Source organism: Lissotriton helveticus, chromosome 3_1 (assembly GCF_964261635.1).
Source record: "Lissotriton helveticus chromosome 3_1, aLisHel1.1, whole genome shotgun sequence".
NCBI classification, from domain to species: Eukaryota; Metazoa; Chordata; class Amphibia; order Caudata; family Salamandridae; genus Lissotriton; species Lissotriton helveticus.
Genome location: NC_136061.1, coordinates 502,186,148 through 502,204,524, shown reverse-complemented (window position 1 = coordinate 502,204,524; position 18,377 = coordinate 502,186,148). Strand labels below are relative to the sequence as shown.

Here is an 18,377-nt window from a genome sequence, read left to right as displayed (position 1 = left end):
CCAGGAAGTGAGTTGACAAATTATTCCAGTGTTCACAAGTCAAATCTCTCTGATTATGAAAAGCGTACTGTTATATCAGGGTTTGTATTCCATCAAGGCTCAACAACATTTCTGTTTATTATGATCACTGAACATTACAGTGTGAAATATGGGCAATTTTTCAAAGGCTCGGTTTATGAATTACCTTTGTTAACACTTCATTTAGATAATAGTGGGGCACTAAATATGCCAGAGCGCTCGTTAAGCTTAAGTTGTGATTGCATCAGAGTTCAGGATAGGCAATTCTTCTAACTGTACCATTGCTCTCACTTTAGTTTCTGAGGAAGGGTTGTGGAAACACTTTCCGCTACAGGGCACTTAGAAAGTGTTGCTCAGGGCATAGGCCCTCACCATATTTATCATGTAAAGAGTACGCACGTATAATTCTACCCGAATGCAAACTGATCACTGCCCGAATTTTCAAATGCATCAAAAGGACAGATACTATGTATTGAGTTGGGTAGCTCATTTGTGAAGATGGTAAGTCAATCTGGTCAGTCAGTGTACTTTAGTGTTGGGCATTCCTACTACATGTCCAATCCCAGTCTGAGCAAAAGGCGGGTGCCCTACATGCTTGGTGATTAAAATCAAGATAGCTGTATTGTTTAAGAGGATAGACAATCTTGCCCTTAATGGGGCGGCAATATGCAGGGGATTAGCAGTTCTTCAAGGGTCAGACAGAACACCTTCTACTCCAGCAGGACACAGTAATGGGTGGAACTCGAAAGGAACTATGGGAACAATGCACATTGGTAGTGACAGAAATGTGAGCACTGAAAGTGAAGGTCCCAAACTGCAAGATACACGTCCTATGCTAGGTTACAGAGAAGCTACAGTGAGACTGAACCCAAGACCAACAAGAATATCCGATGCCTGATCCTAGCAGGAAGACAGATGCATCTGAATCCTTCCTAATATCAAGCAAGCGGAACTACCTATACACAGAAAGTCATTTGAACCTATTTAACCTCTACACTGTGACAAACTGGCTGCTTAGGCAAATAGACTGTCTTGTAGTACACTGATGAAGAGCATTGTCTCTTTCAGAGTGAGAGTACTTTCCCTCAACCATCACCTATCTGAGATGGAATAGCAGACACATCTTGACCTGCTGCCCTGTGTACAAGACTGCCTCTGAGGCCCTCACTATCAACATGGCAAGTAAGGGCTAGCTTTACATCCTTTTTAATAGAGCAAATGAGTGGCCACCACATCCACCAGCTTTGTGGAAACAAGAGGCCATGATTAACTTGTAAATCACCTTGTACTGTTTGTGAACACTTCCTGGCACCAGCCGATGGAATTTCCTACACTTCGGCTATGACTTGACGTGGAATTGCTTTTTATATCAATTACCTACAGCCTATCACCAGCCTGTTGCTCTAACAGGATGTAGCACAGATTTATTATTGTAAAGAACTAATTTGGCAGACACAGGCTGAATCGTTGCAGGACCACTATGGTCGTTACACTAGTCTTGAGCTTTTTTGCATCACAAAGAATCAAGATTCTGGATGAGGGCACTCCAGGTTGGCAAATGCAAGCATGGATTGCTTTCCCTCTTCCCCTCTCCAGTTATAGGCTACTTCATGATCAACAATGAGGCAGATCTGTTTATGTTGCTCTTTTGGGAGGGGCTGGCTTCCCCGCTGCCCACTGGCAGAGTGATTCTATACATTTCAGTTCAGTTGCCTTCCATGAAGCGGTTATACATTTGCACTGCACAAGACTCTTTCCTTTTACCAAGAAACATCTGAACCATAGAAAGGCTTCAAGCAGGGTGTGCAAGAGATCACATTTAGGGTCTTACACCCTTCATATCCCAAAATATGCACTTTATAAGCTGCTTGCTGTGTGATTCGGCAAAGAACTTACCATCATCAAATAAAAGACACTTTGCCTTGTGTTGGGCAATTCACAGAGTTGGAGTGACAAACGAGGGCTGGTGCTTTACATAGGTGCTAAAACAAGCAATGCATCTAAGTTCTAACTCAAGAGGACACCCAGCCTCTTTCCCCTCCTTTAGGTAAAGCAGAAAAGAGACAGCAGGCAGAAAATTGAAGGTCTTCCCCACTAGATTTGTACATCAAAAGAGTTATATTAAAAAACGCCTATAAACCAGTGCTAACAAGTACCCTGGTTTCTGTGTTTAATGGGGTTGTTTAGGCAAAGACACCATGAACCGCAAATGCTTGTTCCCGATGGCATGCAGCTGCAGAGCTGGGTTGCCATGGAATAATGCAAAGTGTGAAGTGAGTAGATGGTCATAGAGAGTGTTAATTTATATAAATGCTTGAAAGTAGAGGCTAACTATAATCCAACCATGTTCCCATTTGGTCTCATCTTTCCATACCACCCTAAATACTTTATAAACAGGTTTGACTTCTGACCCGTAACATGTTTCAACTGCAGAGGTCTTAATATTGGTGTTATGTTTAAATACAGGACACGTCACACACATTTGATTGTTTCCAAATGTGCTTCCTATACTTCCGTCACAACCACACCTGCAAATGGTACTTATCACACTACCAAGCACACAGAGCAGAACTAATGCTTCTCCTCCATGAGTGGTATTACTTACTTGAATGTGGTTGTTTCAACAAGAAATTCAAGCAGTCTTGCTGCAGCATTTGCAAGTGTCATTCTAGGTAATAACATCAGATTCATACTAAATGGACTTAGAAGTGATAGTTTTGAAATAAAGGAATCCCCATGTGTTATTCAAGCGGATGCAAGAAACAGCTCTTTAATAAACGCTTTAAAAAAGGAATTAAGACATTGTTTTAGGAAGGAGGATTCAAGACAACAAGAGAAAGAAGACGCAAAACCTATTTTTAGGCAATATTGTTCATAATCAGCTAGATATATAATGAGTTGCATCCATCAGAAGAGTAGGTCAAAAGCAATCATTCACCAAAACATTCAAGTCAGGTTATCCAAGCATAGAACAGAACAGATTCTGCACAGACCGTTAACATAGATGATATAAAAGAAGCAAGCGCATGAATATACATTGAAAAACATGCCAAAAGAGCAAAAGCACACTAAGACAAACCCAAACATACTTACCCTCCACAAATGGAATATCCGCTTCATTTCCTTGTCAGTGTCCTCCAAGAAAAGATAGCGCCCTGCTGGCCAGACCTGGTCTATAGGCGATAAAGAAGGCATCTTCTTCTTCATTCCAAGGAAGTACATCTGTATCTGTAATAATCAAATATTTTTTTTCCGATTAATAATGAAAGCAAAACATACACAGTAGGAAATCCACCGGGCAACAAGTTAATGTCAACAACATTTATTCAAAGGCTTTATACCAAACTCATTTATTTTTCATTTTCGTTCTGCAACATCACCGTTTTCCATGGAGAAATATATTTATTCAGTTCAAGCTCAGCAAATCTCCATCTTAGGAAGCAAGGCAAGGTGCACATCACAGTTAATTAAATAGCTTTATTGATGATCTTTCCCCATGACGTAGCAAGAATGCCAAGGGCCCTAATGCAAGCCTGGCAAATGGGCCCTCTGATTAGACTAACATAACTGTGGTGCTGAATGCCCCTCATACCACCGGGACCATGGAATAATAAATAAAGTTAACTCCTTGAAAAAATAACGGGCATACAAAGTGGGATTTGGAAAATCTATTAATATATTTATAATAAAAACAGTCCCAAAGCAGAAGTATAGGGCTCAAAGAAAGACACTTCCTTCCATTCCATTAAATAAGAACTTCCTAGAAATATTTTAGTCCCTTAACATCTCTTTTCAGGATAGAGAGGAAAAGATCATTTAAATATAGAGAATGCTCCAGCTTCCACTATTCAGACAATCCGCCATTCAATGCAGAAACAATATACGTAATCACTTCTTTTAAGTAGAACCCCTTACTTTTCTTCAGCAATTTTTTTGCCTCATGGTCAATTTACAAAACTAATATACAGTTCGGTATGTCAGACTCTTCTTGTCACATGGATGGATTACTTACCCTGTAAGCATCTGTTTGTGGCATGTCGCGCCGTAGATTCACATGCTCCGGATACTTCTGCTATCTAGTGTTGGGTTTACAGTTGTACAAGATGTTTTTCTTCGAAGAATTGTTTCGAGTCACGAGGTAGAGTGACTCCTCCACTTGGTGATACTGCACATGGGCATCGACTCCTTTGTTAGATTGTTTTCCAGCAGTAGAGATGTCCATGCTAATATGTGAATATGTGATGAAAACGTAACTGCAATGGGCACAAGTGTCTTAAGAAGAGGGAGGGCGCATGTGAATATAAAGAACTATATGCCACGAACAGATGCTCATAGGGTAAGTAACATAATCTGTTCAATTGCATGTGTGGCTGTAAATGCATATGCCCTGCATAGACTAAGGCAGTCCCTCCTTAGAAGCAGTGGCTTGTGAGGGATACAGAAGAGTTACAGAATCATTAAAAAGAGTATGTAACACTGCCTGCCCTACATTGGCTTGTTGGTGCTAAAACGTCCACACAGTAGTGTTTAGTAAATGTGTGTGGTGTAGACCATGTAGCTGGTTTACAAATGTCAGCTACTGGAATATTTCTTAAAAAGGTCATAGTTGTTCCCTTTTTAGGTCGAGACTGGCGTAGGCTGAGCACATGCGCAGTGACTGACTAGCGAGGGTAAACCCCGCCCCTCTTCTCCATTGGCTGGCCTCCCAAACGGCGGCCAGCCATTGGAGAAGAGATCTCAGTGGCGTCATTGTCTCGCTCTAAGCCCTGTCTTTTTCAGAATGGGGGGCGTGTTTTTTAGGTTTGTTCTACCCTCTTCTCCATTGGCTAGAATGGTAAACAACAAGTCAAAAACATGCCCGTTATTTACATTCCAGCCAATGGAGAAGAGGGGAGAAAGAAAAACACGCCCCCCAGTCTGCAAAGAACGGGGCTTACTGAGAAATGGCGAGTGCGTGGAACGGTTGTTTATTTGTTTTGTCCTCATGAAAATACGCAGATGCAAGCTCTTTATGGTTTGTACAGCAGTGCCATGCGAGGGAGACTCCCGGGGCTGTGCCCGCCTATGCAGTGTGCGGTGTGTACCCCCAATCACCGCCGCCGGCTCGGGAGCTGCGAGAGCACTTTGTTTGCCTTCACCAGGCCCAGAGTCCGTCGACGTGAGCACCAAGCCGAGCTTGGATTGGCACCAGCTCTGCACTCTGTGAACGTGGGTGGCGGTATGGGTAGACTATCTTTTCTGTTCGGAAAATCGAAAATTTGAACGTCTGAACTACGGTGGCCGCGCTAGGGCAAAAGGGTTCGAACGTGCTTGACCCTCCTTCCTGTGTGCGCGCGGCTGGTGGAGGCAGAGAGTTCCCGCCTGAGGCCCAGCAGGTACCGGGGAAGGCCAGGGTGGGATCCTGGTCGGCCAAGAGCCAGGTAGATGTCAGTAAAAATATAGGAGGCCAATGGCCTGTTAAATTATAAGCAGTAAGTTGAGCTGTGTAGGTCAATAAGCGTGTCTGGGGCCACGGGGGGTTTTAAGCATAAAGATTACAGGGAGGGACGTGCGTGCTTCGTGTTGGTGGCCTGTGGTTTGGTGTGGTGGTCCGGAGAAGGAGGGTTAGTTTACGGGGGAGTTTCTGGCGCTCACGGTTATTGAACCTAGGGCACCAAGTTGGGAGGAAGAGGTTGAAGCATTGGGTGTGCCCCTGAGACGGGACCCAAAGCAGGGTGCTGTTTGTCAGACGCCCTTCGGGAGTTGGTGCAGGGACTTACGTAAATTATTTTGATGGAGCGGTGGCCGTGGGGCCTACTGGTTCATTTTTTGAGCTACAGGGTTGGTTGAGTGGCTGATGGAGGCTTTTGGGTCGGTGTGGAAGCAAGTCATGAGACCATCATTTATACTGGGTTTCTGCGGAAAGTCGAATTATGTTGAGTCATAGGATAACGATTTTCAGGTAGAATAGACATCTCGCTCCTTGTGGATAAGACTCTGTTTCTCATATATAGACCGTAGTTTAATAGAAAAGGTCAGGTGTTGCTTCCTGAGTGTCCTATGATCTAGAGGTAGATGGCATCCTCCATATTACTTGTTGTTGTGGGGTGTTCGCGATGTGTCGTGGCAGATGGTGTTGGTGAAATGTGAGGGTCAGATTGAGCCCGGGATTATGAAGTGGTGCCGCCATGAGAGGCGAAGCATGGCCTGCCTTACTTTAGACATGGCGAGAATACCTATATATTTATTACCCATTATTGCAGATGTTCGTCGTGTACTGTCTGCTTAAAGGTCCAAGGGAAGAGTTTCGCTTGGGGTCATCCCAGTGGCATGGACCCAAGTTAAAAAGGGGGGGGCGCGATTGGTTGCGAGGAAGTGGTGGCTGACTTAATGTTTGAGTGCGGGTGGATGATGGGGGATGTTTTTTTCACATCGATGAAAGGAAAGTGCGTTCGTTATGTGGCAAATAGTATGTGCAAGTCAGGCCACTAATTGGTCTCATCCTCTTGCAAAGGCGCATCCTCCCTCCTAGGGAGTTAGCAGCTCACGTTTTTATCCCCACGGTGGTTGGGGGATGCTTTACGTAGTTTTCTATAGCCGTATGCCTGGAGGGCCATGCCTACAAGTTTGTTACTGCTATAATTATAAGTAATTCACTAATTAAAACTACTTGCTCATTATATAACACCTTGTTAAAAAAAAACTTTATCCAAAACAGCTGACACTTGGATAACAGAAGTGAACACGCTAAACAAATGTATTGCTCATATATGTTTGGATCCTACACTGCCCCTTACTTAAATGTATCTAAACTCATGTGTATGCAATGGCAGGAAGTACGTAAGCTGTTTAGACCTGCATTTGTGCCTGATTACATCCGAGGAACCCTGCTGGGATTGAAAAAGAGTGATTGTGACCTGGCGAGGCCAGTTTCAATCTTGGCATGTGAGTGTGTGTGTGTGAGTGTGTGGCTCTGTGTGTTTGGCTCTGTGTGTATGTCTGTGTGTTTGGCTGTGTGTGTATGTGTGGCACTGTGTTTTGTGTGTGTGTGTGGCGCTGTGTGTGTGGTGCTGTGTGTGTGTGTGGCGCTCTGTGTGTGTGTGTGTGGCGCTCTGTGTGTGCGGCTCTGTGTGTGTGTGACTGTGTGTGTGTGTGTGTGCCTCTGTGTGTGTGTGTGTGTGTAACTGTGTGTGTGTGTGTGTGCCTGTGTGTGTGTATGTGTGTGTGTGGCTCTGTGTGTGTGTGGCTGTGTGTGTGGCATTGTGTGTGTGTGTGGCATTGTGTGTGTGTGTGGCATTGTGTGTGTGTGGCATTGTGTGTGTGTGTGCGAGTGTGTGGCATTGTGTGTGTGTGTGTGGCATTGTGTGTGTGTGTGTGGTATTGTGTGTGTGTGTGTGGGTGTGTGTCCGTGTGTATGTGTGGCTCTGTGTGTGTGGATGTATGTGTGTGTGTGTGTGGCTGTGTGTGTGGCTGTGTGTGTGGCTCTGTGTGGGTGTGGGGGTGCAAATGCAATAGGTCTCGAATTTGCAAGAGATTAAGCTATTGCCATTTATTTTTCTGTTTTCAAAACCAGCACATAAATAAAAAGATTGTCATTTACAATGTCAATAGCTCTAACTTTTCCGAAGGCGAGACCGCTGCATTGTAAATGCTTGTTTAAGTGGAATGTGCTCTAGGAGCTACCAGTAAAGGTTTCCTGGCTTCAATGTAACAAGTTTGAAATTAATTAACTAGCAACCTAGCTATACTAGATTTGGATGGAGGGTTGCCATGATGAGGTGGAGAAAAAGCTAAAAAGAGTTGTTTTATTAGTTCTATCTATGTAGAACATGAGCGCTCCTTTTACATCCACAGTATGAAGAGCTCTTTCGGCAATAGAATCAGGATTAAAAAAAAAACCTGTAAACTCAATAGACTGATTGAGGTGAAACTGGGAAACTACTTTAGGTAAGAATTTAGGATTAGTACAAAGAACAAGTTTGTCTTTATATTGGAAAGAAATGTTTGTCTAAGGTGAACGCCTGGAGCTCACCAACACGCCGTAGGGAAGTAATGGCAACTAAAAATACCACTTTTCATGATAGAAATTGAAGAGGGCATGAATGCAAAGGCTCGAAAGGAGGATCCATGAGCTTTGTAAGTACAATATTTAGGTTCCAAGAGGGTGCTGGAGGAACACGAGGTGGACTAACTCATTTAAGGCCTTCCATAAATGCTTTAATGACTGGAATCCTGAAGAGAGATAGATGCTGTCTATTTTGAAGATGGGTAGCTATGGCAGCAAGATGCAATCTAACGCAAGTATAACCTAAATTGTATTTTTGTAAATGAAGCAAATAAATAATATCCTGTACTGTGGCTTTAAGGGGATTTATTTGTTGAGGAGTGCAATATTAAACAAAACATTTTCATTTTGCAGCATAACAAGATCGAGTTGTGAGTCTGTGTGCTTGTTTAACTATGTCCATATATTCTATTGGCAAGCAAATTCTAACCCCTCAGGTGCCAGAGCGCTAGGTTGAACATCTGGGGTCTAGATGTCCACTTTGTCTATTGTCCTGAATGAGAATGTCCGGCCTGTTGGGTAGCTTCTCGGGTGGGACTAGTGAGAGATCTAGTAAGGTTATGAATCAGGGTTGACGTGCCCAGGTGGAAGCTACAAGGATCATTTCTCATAATGTTTGCCAGAGTTTCCGAACTAGAAATGGAATGAGAGTGAGAGGTGGAAAAGCTAAGGCAAATATCCTTGACCAACTCATCCATAGTGCGTTGACTTTGGATAGGGGGTGTGGGGACCCGAAGGCAAAGTTATGCCATTTTTATGTTTTCGGCTGTGGTGAATTTTTCTATTTGAGGAAACCCTCACTTTTGAAAGTATTGAAGGAGAACTTGTGGATTGACTTTCCATTTGTGGGTTTGCTGGTTGGTCCTGATGAGCAGGTGCACAAGAATGTTGTCCATTCCCAGCAGATATTCCGCCGAGATGAATGGGGTGGTGAAGAGCTTAATTCTATATGGTCGGAGCGAGGTGTGAAGTTGAGATAACCACCCTTCCTCCCCCCCCACTCCCCCCCTACTCCCCCCCTCGTTTTTGTAGATAGTGCATGGCTGTCATATTGTCTGTGTGGACTAGGACAACCTTTTGTGAGAGATGAGGAAGGAAAGCTTTCAGTGCTAAGAAGACAGCCTGAAGTTCCAAGTGGTGTATGTGAAGGGAATGATGTTTGGCACCCCACCAATCTTGTATTGTTAGGTGTTGGAGCTGCACACCACAGCCTGTTTCTGATGTGTCTGTGGTTAGAATGATTTATGGCACTGGGCCCAAGAAAGGCCGCCCCTTCAATGCATAGTTGGTATTTCACCATGGCAGAGAACGGTAATTGTGGCGGTCTATCAACACTAGATCCTGTAAATGACCATTTACTTCAGACCACTGGCAAGAGAGACTGTTGCAGTGAGCACATGTGTAGCCTTGCGTGTTGGACTATGGCCATGTAAGACACCATCATTCCTGTTAGACGCATGGCAGTCTGAATTATGAGAGTTTTGTTTCGGCAGGAGGTGAGATAGAGTTGTTTGAAAATTTTGTCTCCTAGCTGGATTGGGATATGCTAATGGCAACTGTGTTTTGAGTATTGCCCCTAAGTATGGTTGAATCTGAAGAGGTTGAAGGTGAGATTTGGGGATATTCATGGTGAAACCCAAGCTGTGGCGTAGATCCACTGTCAACTGAATATGTTGTTGACATTGTTGATGAGTGCGGGCTTTGATCAGCAAGTCATCTAGGTATGGAAATACATGAAGGTTTTGTCATCTTAAGTGTGCTGTCACTACTGCCAAGCACTTTGTGAAGACATGAGGTCTTAAAGTCCTGTCCCTTTTTGGAATGAGGTATTATAGGGAGTATACTCCTATGCCCTGTTGGTAAATAGGGACTTGTTCTATTGCTCTTTTGAGGAGTAGGGATTGGACTTCTTGCTTGAGAAGTGCTAGATGATCCTGTGAGTGTTAGGTGAGATATTGGGTGGCGTGGTAACACGCTCCAGACAATAACTGTGTTGTATAATGGCTAGTAGCAATTGGTCTGTGGTGATGGATGCCCAGCCTGGAGGGAAAAACTAAAGTCTTCCACCGACAGGTGTTGTGTGGTTGGGGAGGAAGGGTGAGGCAGTCACTGTTTGGATAATGCTCCACGAGTGGAAGAGCCTCTGCCTCGGCTACTGCCTTTAAAGGAGCCCATGAAAAAAACCTTTGGAGTAGGTGGATTGGCCTTGCTTCTGTTGGGAAGTAGAGGCATCTGTGTTTAAGGATTTATATCTGCTCCTGTACCCTGAGCGACAAAATGAACCTCTAGATGTTTTAGTCTGCAAGGCACCCATGGCTTTAGCTGTCTTCGTATCTTTTTTTTATTTTATCTAGAGTAGTGTCTTCCTGAGCACCAAAGAGATGTTCCTTGTCAAAGGGCATTTTTAAGGACTGCTTGTTGCACTCCTGTCTTAAAGCCAAAACACTTGAGTCAAGAATGACTGGTGTTTTTTCTCATGCAGCTGTGTCTGCTGCAACGAAGATCTGATACAGGGGTGGTTCCTCCATTTTGGCAAAGGAATGTCGCCCCACTGCTGAAAGCAGGAGGAGAAAATGTAAAATAAAATGACAATAAAGCAATTATTAAAACTGCTTTATTATCATTTTGTTTGACAGTTAGGAGCCGGTTACAACACCACAGCAGTCATCCGAGTCCTAGGGAGCGGGGCTATCAGCAGTAGTGGGCACTGGGCACTGCTGTCAATGCGCATGTTGGTTTGGCCGGCCGCTTCAGGACGGCCAAACTGACAAGCGCACTGACATCTCCCCACCCAGAGCTGCACTGTCGGGTGGAGAGTACAGCAGGCACAGACTGCCAGTACCCTTTTGAGCAGAAGAACAATTGTTACTTACCTGTAAATGGTGGTTCTCCAGTATTGGTGTCTTACATAGATTCACATGCTTGAATATTCCCCGTCGTCGAATTGGGATCCCCACGGTAAATAAAATAGCAATAAACCAATAATATATGTATATAAAAACATAATTACATACATTCCAAAACCATAAATACTTATAAGTATTAAGGTTAGCATTAACACATAATATAGCATATCCATGTCATTATGTTAGTCCAAACTACAGCCAATCAGGCGGCAGCACCCCTCTAGAACCTTCTCCTCAGAAGCTCAGGTCCTCAGATTTTCATAGCACAAGAGTGACAAAAGAGTCTAGGAGGAGAAGCGAGCCTCTGAGGGAAGGTGGGTGGGTCGCATGTGAATCTATGAAAGACACCAATACTGGAGAACCACAGTTTACAGGTAAGTAACAATTGTTCTTCTCCAGTATTGGGGTGTCTTTCATAGATTCACATGCTTGAATAGAATAGTGAGCAGTAATAGCTGGCCGCAAGACAAAATAGCAGTGCATTAGCATGAAAATGCAATGAAATTACATAAGCTGCCAGACCGATAACAGTAAAAAGAATGTACAGGCGGAGGGAAGGAAAGAGGCTCACCTTATTTAAAAAGATTACGAAGCATCGCTTGGCCCACTGCTGTATCAGCTTCGTTGATCTTCTCAAGGCAGTAGTACTTCGTGAAAGTGTGCCTGCTGGACCACGTGCCTACTCGACATATTTGATGAATCGGCACACCAGCAAATGGGGCAGTAGAGGATGATATCGCCCTGGTGGAATGAGCCCTCACTGTAGACTGAAGAGGCTTGCCAGCCTTCTGATGAGAGAAGGAAATAGTGGAGGAAATCCAACGTGCAATAGTTGGCTTGGTAACAGCATGCCCCTTGCGCATGCGTCCATAAGCAACGAACACTTGATCAGACCTACGAAAGGGCGCTGTCCTGTCGATGTAGAATTTAAGGCATCTTTTAACGTCCAAAGAATGCAAACGCTGCTCCGCTGGAGATTGGGGATTAGAAAAGCAAGTCTTTAAGAACACTGGTTCATTGAGGTGAAAATCAGTTGGCACCTTAGGCATGAATGCCGGGTTGGTGCGAAGTACAACACAGTCCGATTTGAATTGAAGGAAAGGAGGCTGAATGATAAAGGCGTGGATATCACTCATGTGACGTGAGGAGGTCAAAGCAAGAAGAAGGGCCACCTTCCAGGTCAAAAATTTCAAATCCGCTTTGTGGATTGGCTCAAAAGGCACCTTCATCAATTGCGTCAAAACAACATTGAGATGCCAGGTAGGAGGAGGACACCAAATGGGCGGGAACATCCTGAACAGCCCCTTGAAAAACTGCAGAATGACTCTGGAAGAGTAGAGAGAGGAAGATCCATTCTGCCGGAAACGAGATATTGCCGCTAGGAAGACTTTCAAAGTGAAGTGGGAAAGTCCTGATTGAGCCAACTGGAGAAAGAACGGCAGAGGCTGAGCAGGAGAGGAGTGCACGGGATGGATGTTGGCAGATGCACACCAGTGACAGAACCTTTTCCACTTTAGTTTGTAAGTCTTTACTGTGGACGGAGCTCTCGCATTGGCCAGAACCTCTATACATGCTGGCGTAATGTTCAAGTGGGCAAATTCAAGGTCTTCAGGTTCCAGGCCGATAATTTGAGAGAGAAGGGGTCCGGATGACAGACCTGACCCTTGTCCATTGTGAGGATCCGCCCGAGGACGAAGGAGGATGGGTTCGCACTGTGAGAGAAGCAGCAGTTCCGAGAACAATGCTTGTTGAGGCCATCTGGGAGCGATCAGGAGAATGTGGCAAGGCTGTCTCTGCAACTTCCACAACACTCAAGGAACCAGCGAAATCGGCGGAAAAGCGTAGGCGAATAGATTGCACCAGTCCATCAAAAGGGCATTCCCGCATGACCCTTGATGGGGAAGCCAACTTGCATAAGACTGGCATTTCCGGTTCACAGGGCTCGCAAAAAGATCCATATCCGGGCGACCCCACAGCCGAAAGATGAAGTCCAGAGTCGGCTGATGCAACTCCCACTCGTGGGTCGAGGATGCGGACCTGCTGAGGGAGTCAGCTAGGATGTTGGAGATGCCTGGTAGATGAACCGCTGTCAGAGTGATTTGGCGATGGAGTGCCCATTCCCGGATGCTCTGTGCCAGCTGAGAGAGGAGCGGTGACTTGGTGCCGCCCTGCTTGTTTACATAGTGATTACTGGTAGTATTGTTGGTTTGAATGAGCACTGACTCTCCCTGCAGGAGAAGATGGAAAGACTTGAGCGCCAGGAAAATGGCCATTAGTTCCAGTCTGTTGATGTGCCAGGAACGTTGAGACAGGGTTCACTTGCCCTTTATGGATAGCCCCTGAGGATGTGCGCCCCAACCTTCCAGGGAGGCATCCGTGGTAAGGACGAGCTACGGAGCGATGGTTAGGAAAGAAGTGCAGGCAGCGATGTTTGACGGTTTAGCCCACCATTCGAGAGCGGATCTCATCCGAGCGGTCACCAGGACCAGATCGTTGAAAGAACAGGTGACCTGACGCCACTGTTTGTCCAGTTCCTCCTGAATTGGGCGACTCTTGATCCTGCAATTTGGGATCAGGGAGATGCAGGAGGACAGCATCCCAAGAAAAGACTTCAATGCACTAACTGAAACGGACCCTTTTGAACGGATGAGAGCCACTAGGCGTAGAATCCGCACCTGACGCTCGTGTGACATGAATGCCTTCGCCAGTGAAGTATTCAGAGTGGCCCCTAGAAAGGTCCTGTATGGAGCTGGATCGACCTGAGACTTCTCGGTGTTGATGGAGAGTTGTGGGAGTGGTATAGAGTCTGACAGAATCGAGTGTCCAGAGACACCTGATGACGAGATTGCGACTTGATGAGACAGTCGTCCAGGTAGGGAAACATTTGAACTCCCTTCAAACGTAGATATGCCACCACCGGGTCCAGGACTTTCGTGAAGACGCGAGGGGCGGAGCGAAGGCCAAAAGGCAAAACCTTGAATTGAAAGTCTCTGCGCCCTACCTGGAAGGGCAAGTACTTCCGGTATTTTGGAAGTATCGGCACGTGGAAATAAGCATCCTGGAGATCGATGGTGGTCATGAAATCGTCCTTTGAGAGAAAGCGGAGTACTTCCGCAAGTGTGAGCATGCGGAAGGATTAGCACTTCAGGTACTTGTTCAGTGCTCTTAAGTCGAGGATCGGACGCCATTCGCCAGACTTCTTGAGGACGAGGAAAAACCGTGAATAGAATCCCATCCCCTTCTGAGACTTGGGAACCACTTCGATGGCACCTTTCTGACTCATGAGTCGAATTTGTCGAAAGAGCTCCCTGAGGTGAGCCGAAGGTGGACCAGTTGGTGGTGTGGTTGGAGGGAACTTGATAAACTCCAAAGCATGGCCCTTTGATACAATGTCCAGCACCCAACGGTCCAAGGTGATTGAAGACCAATTGGAAAAGAAAAGGGAGATTCGACCTACAACTTTGAGCGGGGAAGGCAAGTCATTGCTTCTTAGAAGCGGAGCCTCTGTAGGAAGACTTTCCTCTGTAAGACTTGGTAGACTGCTGCCAATAGGACTGCTGTGACTGGGAGGAATATCTTTGATTTCCTTGGCCGTAGGAGTGGTACTGGTTGGATCCGCCGTGAAAAAAAGAGGAGGTGCCGCGTTCCAGCGCACCATGAAAAGGCTGTTTGCGAAACTGCAAAGTGCCTAATGCACGAACCTTTTCGGTGTCCTTTTTTATTGTTTGAAGTGCGTCGTCCACATGCTGGCTAAAAAGCAATTCGCCGTCATAGGGCATATCCAGGATCTTCGCCTAAACCTCCTGGTGAAAAGAGGTGGAATGAAGCCAGCCCTGATGACGTAAAACAGCTGCCCCCGCAAGCTGACGAAAACCAGTGCACGCAATGTCCACAGAGCACTCGATAATCTCTGATGACGCTCTCTCTCCCTCCTGAAGAATCTTGGGAGCCTCTGCTCTGGAGGGCTCAGGGATGAGGTTGATGAAAGAAGACATATCCGACAACATCTGGCGGTCGTAGCGCCCCAGAATGGCCAGAGAATTCGCAGCCCTCACGGTGGTAGATGCCAAAGTGGAAAAAAATGTTGCCAATGGCATCAAGACGACGTCCCTCACGGTCAGGAGGAGCGGTAATTGGAGAAGATGGGTTCCTGGAATGGCACTGTGCGGCCTTGGTGATCACGGAATCGGGTTTAGGCTGCGCTACCAAGCAAGCTGGAGAACCCTGGGGTGCCCTATATTTCTTCTCCAAACGAGGAAAAAGTGCCGGAATAGAGTTTGGCGTCTGCATCAGTTTGACACCCTCGTTCCAAATGAAGTCAATTATGGGCACTGTCCGGACCTGTTTAAAAGGTTGACTCTTGAAACCATAAAGAAAACAGTCCTCATCCTTCAGAACCATAGGAAGTTTAAAACGCTCCGCCACTCGTTCCATAAGTTGGTGAAAACCAGGTAGATCCACGGGAGGGGAATCCCCTGGACCCGAAGGTGGCGAAGACGGTGTCTGGATCGGATAGTCGTCCCAGTCTGCGATGTTCCCATCATCATTAACGACTTCGCCGTCTTCCCGATCTGGGCGAACGTCATCACCCTCATAAACCGTTGCATGGACCTGAATAGAGGCTGTTTGTGCTGCAGAGGGCGCCACCGACTCCGGTGGTGGAGCAGGGGGAGGAGCTGCGGTAGCTGCAGGCACTGTAGGTTGAGGAGACCCCTGGTGAGACGGTGGAAATAGTCTATTATAATCTTCTAGCATGTATTGGCGATTGGAAATGAGGGAGAGTGGTATTTGAGCGGTGGGAACCTGAACAGAAGGTTCCTCCTCATGAAAATAAGGATCTACCTGATCGTCCTCATAGTCTTGACATTTCATGACTAGCTCCGAAGGGCTTCGAGATGCCCGGAACCTATCATCTTCCTCCTCATCAGAACCAGAGTCTTGCTCCGAACCCGTGGCAAAAAGAGGTGACCGAGGCTGAGAATTGATGTGGAATAGGAAGCTGATTCAAAGGCACCTGTCGCCGTTGGTGCAGAGGGTCAACAGCAGAAGCCCCAGATGCGGATGAAGAAAGTGGCACCAGAGGCAATGATGCGAAGGTAGACGTCGACGACATTAACATCGTTAATGGGACAACCACTGCCGACGAAGCCATCGACGGCAAGACCACAGCCGTCGGCAAGACCACAGCCGTCGACGAAGCAGCCGTCGATGACAACACCACAGCCGTTGACGAAGCCGCCGTCGGCGAAGCCGCCAACGACGAAACAGCCGTCAATGGAGCACTCGCCGGCGAAGAGGCTCTCTTCACAGTAAGCGTCGACGAAGATTTCGATGTCAACCAGATTGCCTTCTTAGATGTCGACGATGAGATTGGGATCGTCGACGGGACAGAATTGTAGCTCACACACACCATCGTCAACACTGCCGACGTCGACGACCCACTGGCACAAGTCGTCATCACCGTCGTCGTCAGAGAGCTGGAGAAGGCAGATTTCGCCGTCGGAACGACCGTCGACGATTATGCACGTTTTTTAGTGGAAACATGCGTAGAAGGAGCCGTGGACGCCTGAAAGTCAGATCTCGGGGGCGCAGGCGTAGCAGGAGGAGGTGGAGACACAGCAGGAGCCTTCTGAAGTTGAAGTTTCTTCTTTTTTCAGGAAAGGAGATGGCAAATCCTGCACACTGCTACGTTTAGAAGCGGCTCTAGACACACCTGACGCAAGGCTTCCTGCCTCAGAAAGAGGTGAATCCTTATCCTTCAACCTCTGCAACCACAGGAGGAGACGCTCTTCCCGGTCCTTTAGGGTCTTGGTGGAGAAAGTCCTGCAAATTTTACATTTACCTACCTCATGCTTTGGATAGAGGCAGTAAATACACTTCTTGTGAGGGTCCTCAGAGAAGAGCCACAATTTCCCACAAGAAGTACATGGTCGAAACAAAGACTTCTTACTTGAAGACATCCCAGAAAAAAACTGTAGAAATCTTGAAAGAAGTTGAGCAGAGCTCAGGGAGACTCCCTTCACGTGCGGTAGCAAATCTGAAGGCCTGAGCCTTTGAGGAGAAGGTTCTAGAGGGGTGCTGGCACCTGATTGGCTGTACTTTGGACTAACATAATGACATGGATATGCTATAAAGGTTTTCTTGTCTTCTAGGTATTCCTATGTGTTAATGCTAACCTTAGTACTTATGAGTATTTATGGTTTTGGAATGTATGTAATTATGTTTTTATATACATATATTATTGGTTTATTGCTATTTTATTTAACGATTGGGAATATTCAAGCATGTGAATCTATGAAAGACACCCCAATACTGAAGAAACCAAGCTCGCTCAGGCCAATCCCAGCGCTTCCTGAAACGCTGGAACTGGCCGTAGGGATGTCTGGGCTCATGGGAACTTTAGAGGCGAGGAGAAGAGAATCATAGAGGCAGCAGCCAGCAGCAGGAAGGCAAGTGTACTTCTTTCCTTCTTTTTTTCTTGTTTTTCCCCGCGCTGCCCTCACTCCCCCATCGTGTCAGCAGCAGCCACCACCAATCTGATAGTTATTAGTGATGGCATGACCTTCTGCCACCGTCTGATGTCCCACTTTGCCATATTCCTCAGGGCGATGTGGATACAACTCTTCCATCTCATCCCAGTGGGCCCTAAAATAGAGCACTAGGAGGGCCTGGCAGTTGGTAATATGCCAGTTGTTAGCTGCTTGAGCCACCACCCCTTTGCCTGCTGCATCGATACGCTTGCTCTCTATCAGGGGGTGGCATATCTCCAGATGCTCGACTATTAGCTCTTTTGCGCGCAATGATGGCAACTATAGTTTTTTTCCTCTAAAGATTCTTTATGTAGTTGGACACCATGGTAGTTAACTGGCCTGACAATAACCTGTTGGTAGGCACTAGCATTCTCAAGAGAGGAGGGTGAAGCTGCTGTATATCCGGATCATTAGCTATCATTGGGTCAGTATGATAAGTGTCCTCTGGGTCTGGCTCTCTTAATGCGTCCCCCATACCTTTAGCGTGTGTTGTAGGTGAACCACCTGGAGGTGTAGCATCTCTTGGATCATGATGTGAAGATGGAAGGAGGAGATGGTGGTCAAGGTGGATATAGTGGTGGCGGAGGAGGAGGAGGAGGTAGTGGTGGTGGAGGAGGTTGAGGATAATGAGTATAACTGGAAGCAGTGCCCTTTAACCTCTTCTTTTGTGGAACATGAGTGTGCAAATACTCCTCAAAAGTCAATTGTCTCTTTGGTGGAAGATAGGCCACTATTCTTCCAGTTCCTAGTTGAATCTGAATTTTTTTCTTTGTCAATTATCCATCGTTTTGAAGATAGGTTCAACAGGAGACAGGGAAACTGTGGAATGTTTTCAAAATGTTCGCCTCTGATAATTTCGGAACTGAAGAGTATTTTGAG

At 46.1% G+C, this 18,377-nt stretch overlaps 1 protein-coding gene across 5 annotated transcripts in view; it reads right to left on the bottom strand.

The window, feature by feature from the left end:
• Positions 1 to 18,377, bottom strand: part of MYO1B (myosin IB) — a 911,317-nt gene that overhangs the window by 101,927 nt on the left and 791,013 nt on the right. For all 5 annotated transcript variants that reach the window (XM_078680402.1, XM_078680405.1, XM_078680404.1 and 2 more), the window contains one exon: positions 3,112 to 3,246. In XM_078680402.1, the coding sequence (XP_078536528.1) occupies positions 3,112 to 3,246 (135 nt within the window). The remainder of the gene's footprint in view (positions 1 to 3,111; positions 3,247 to 18,377) is intronic.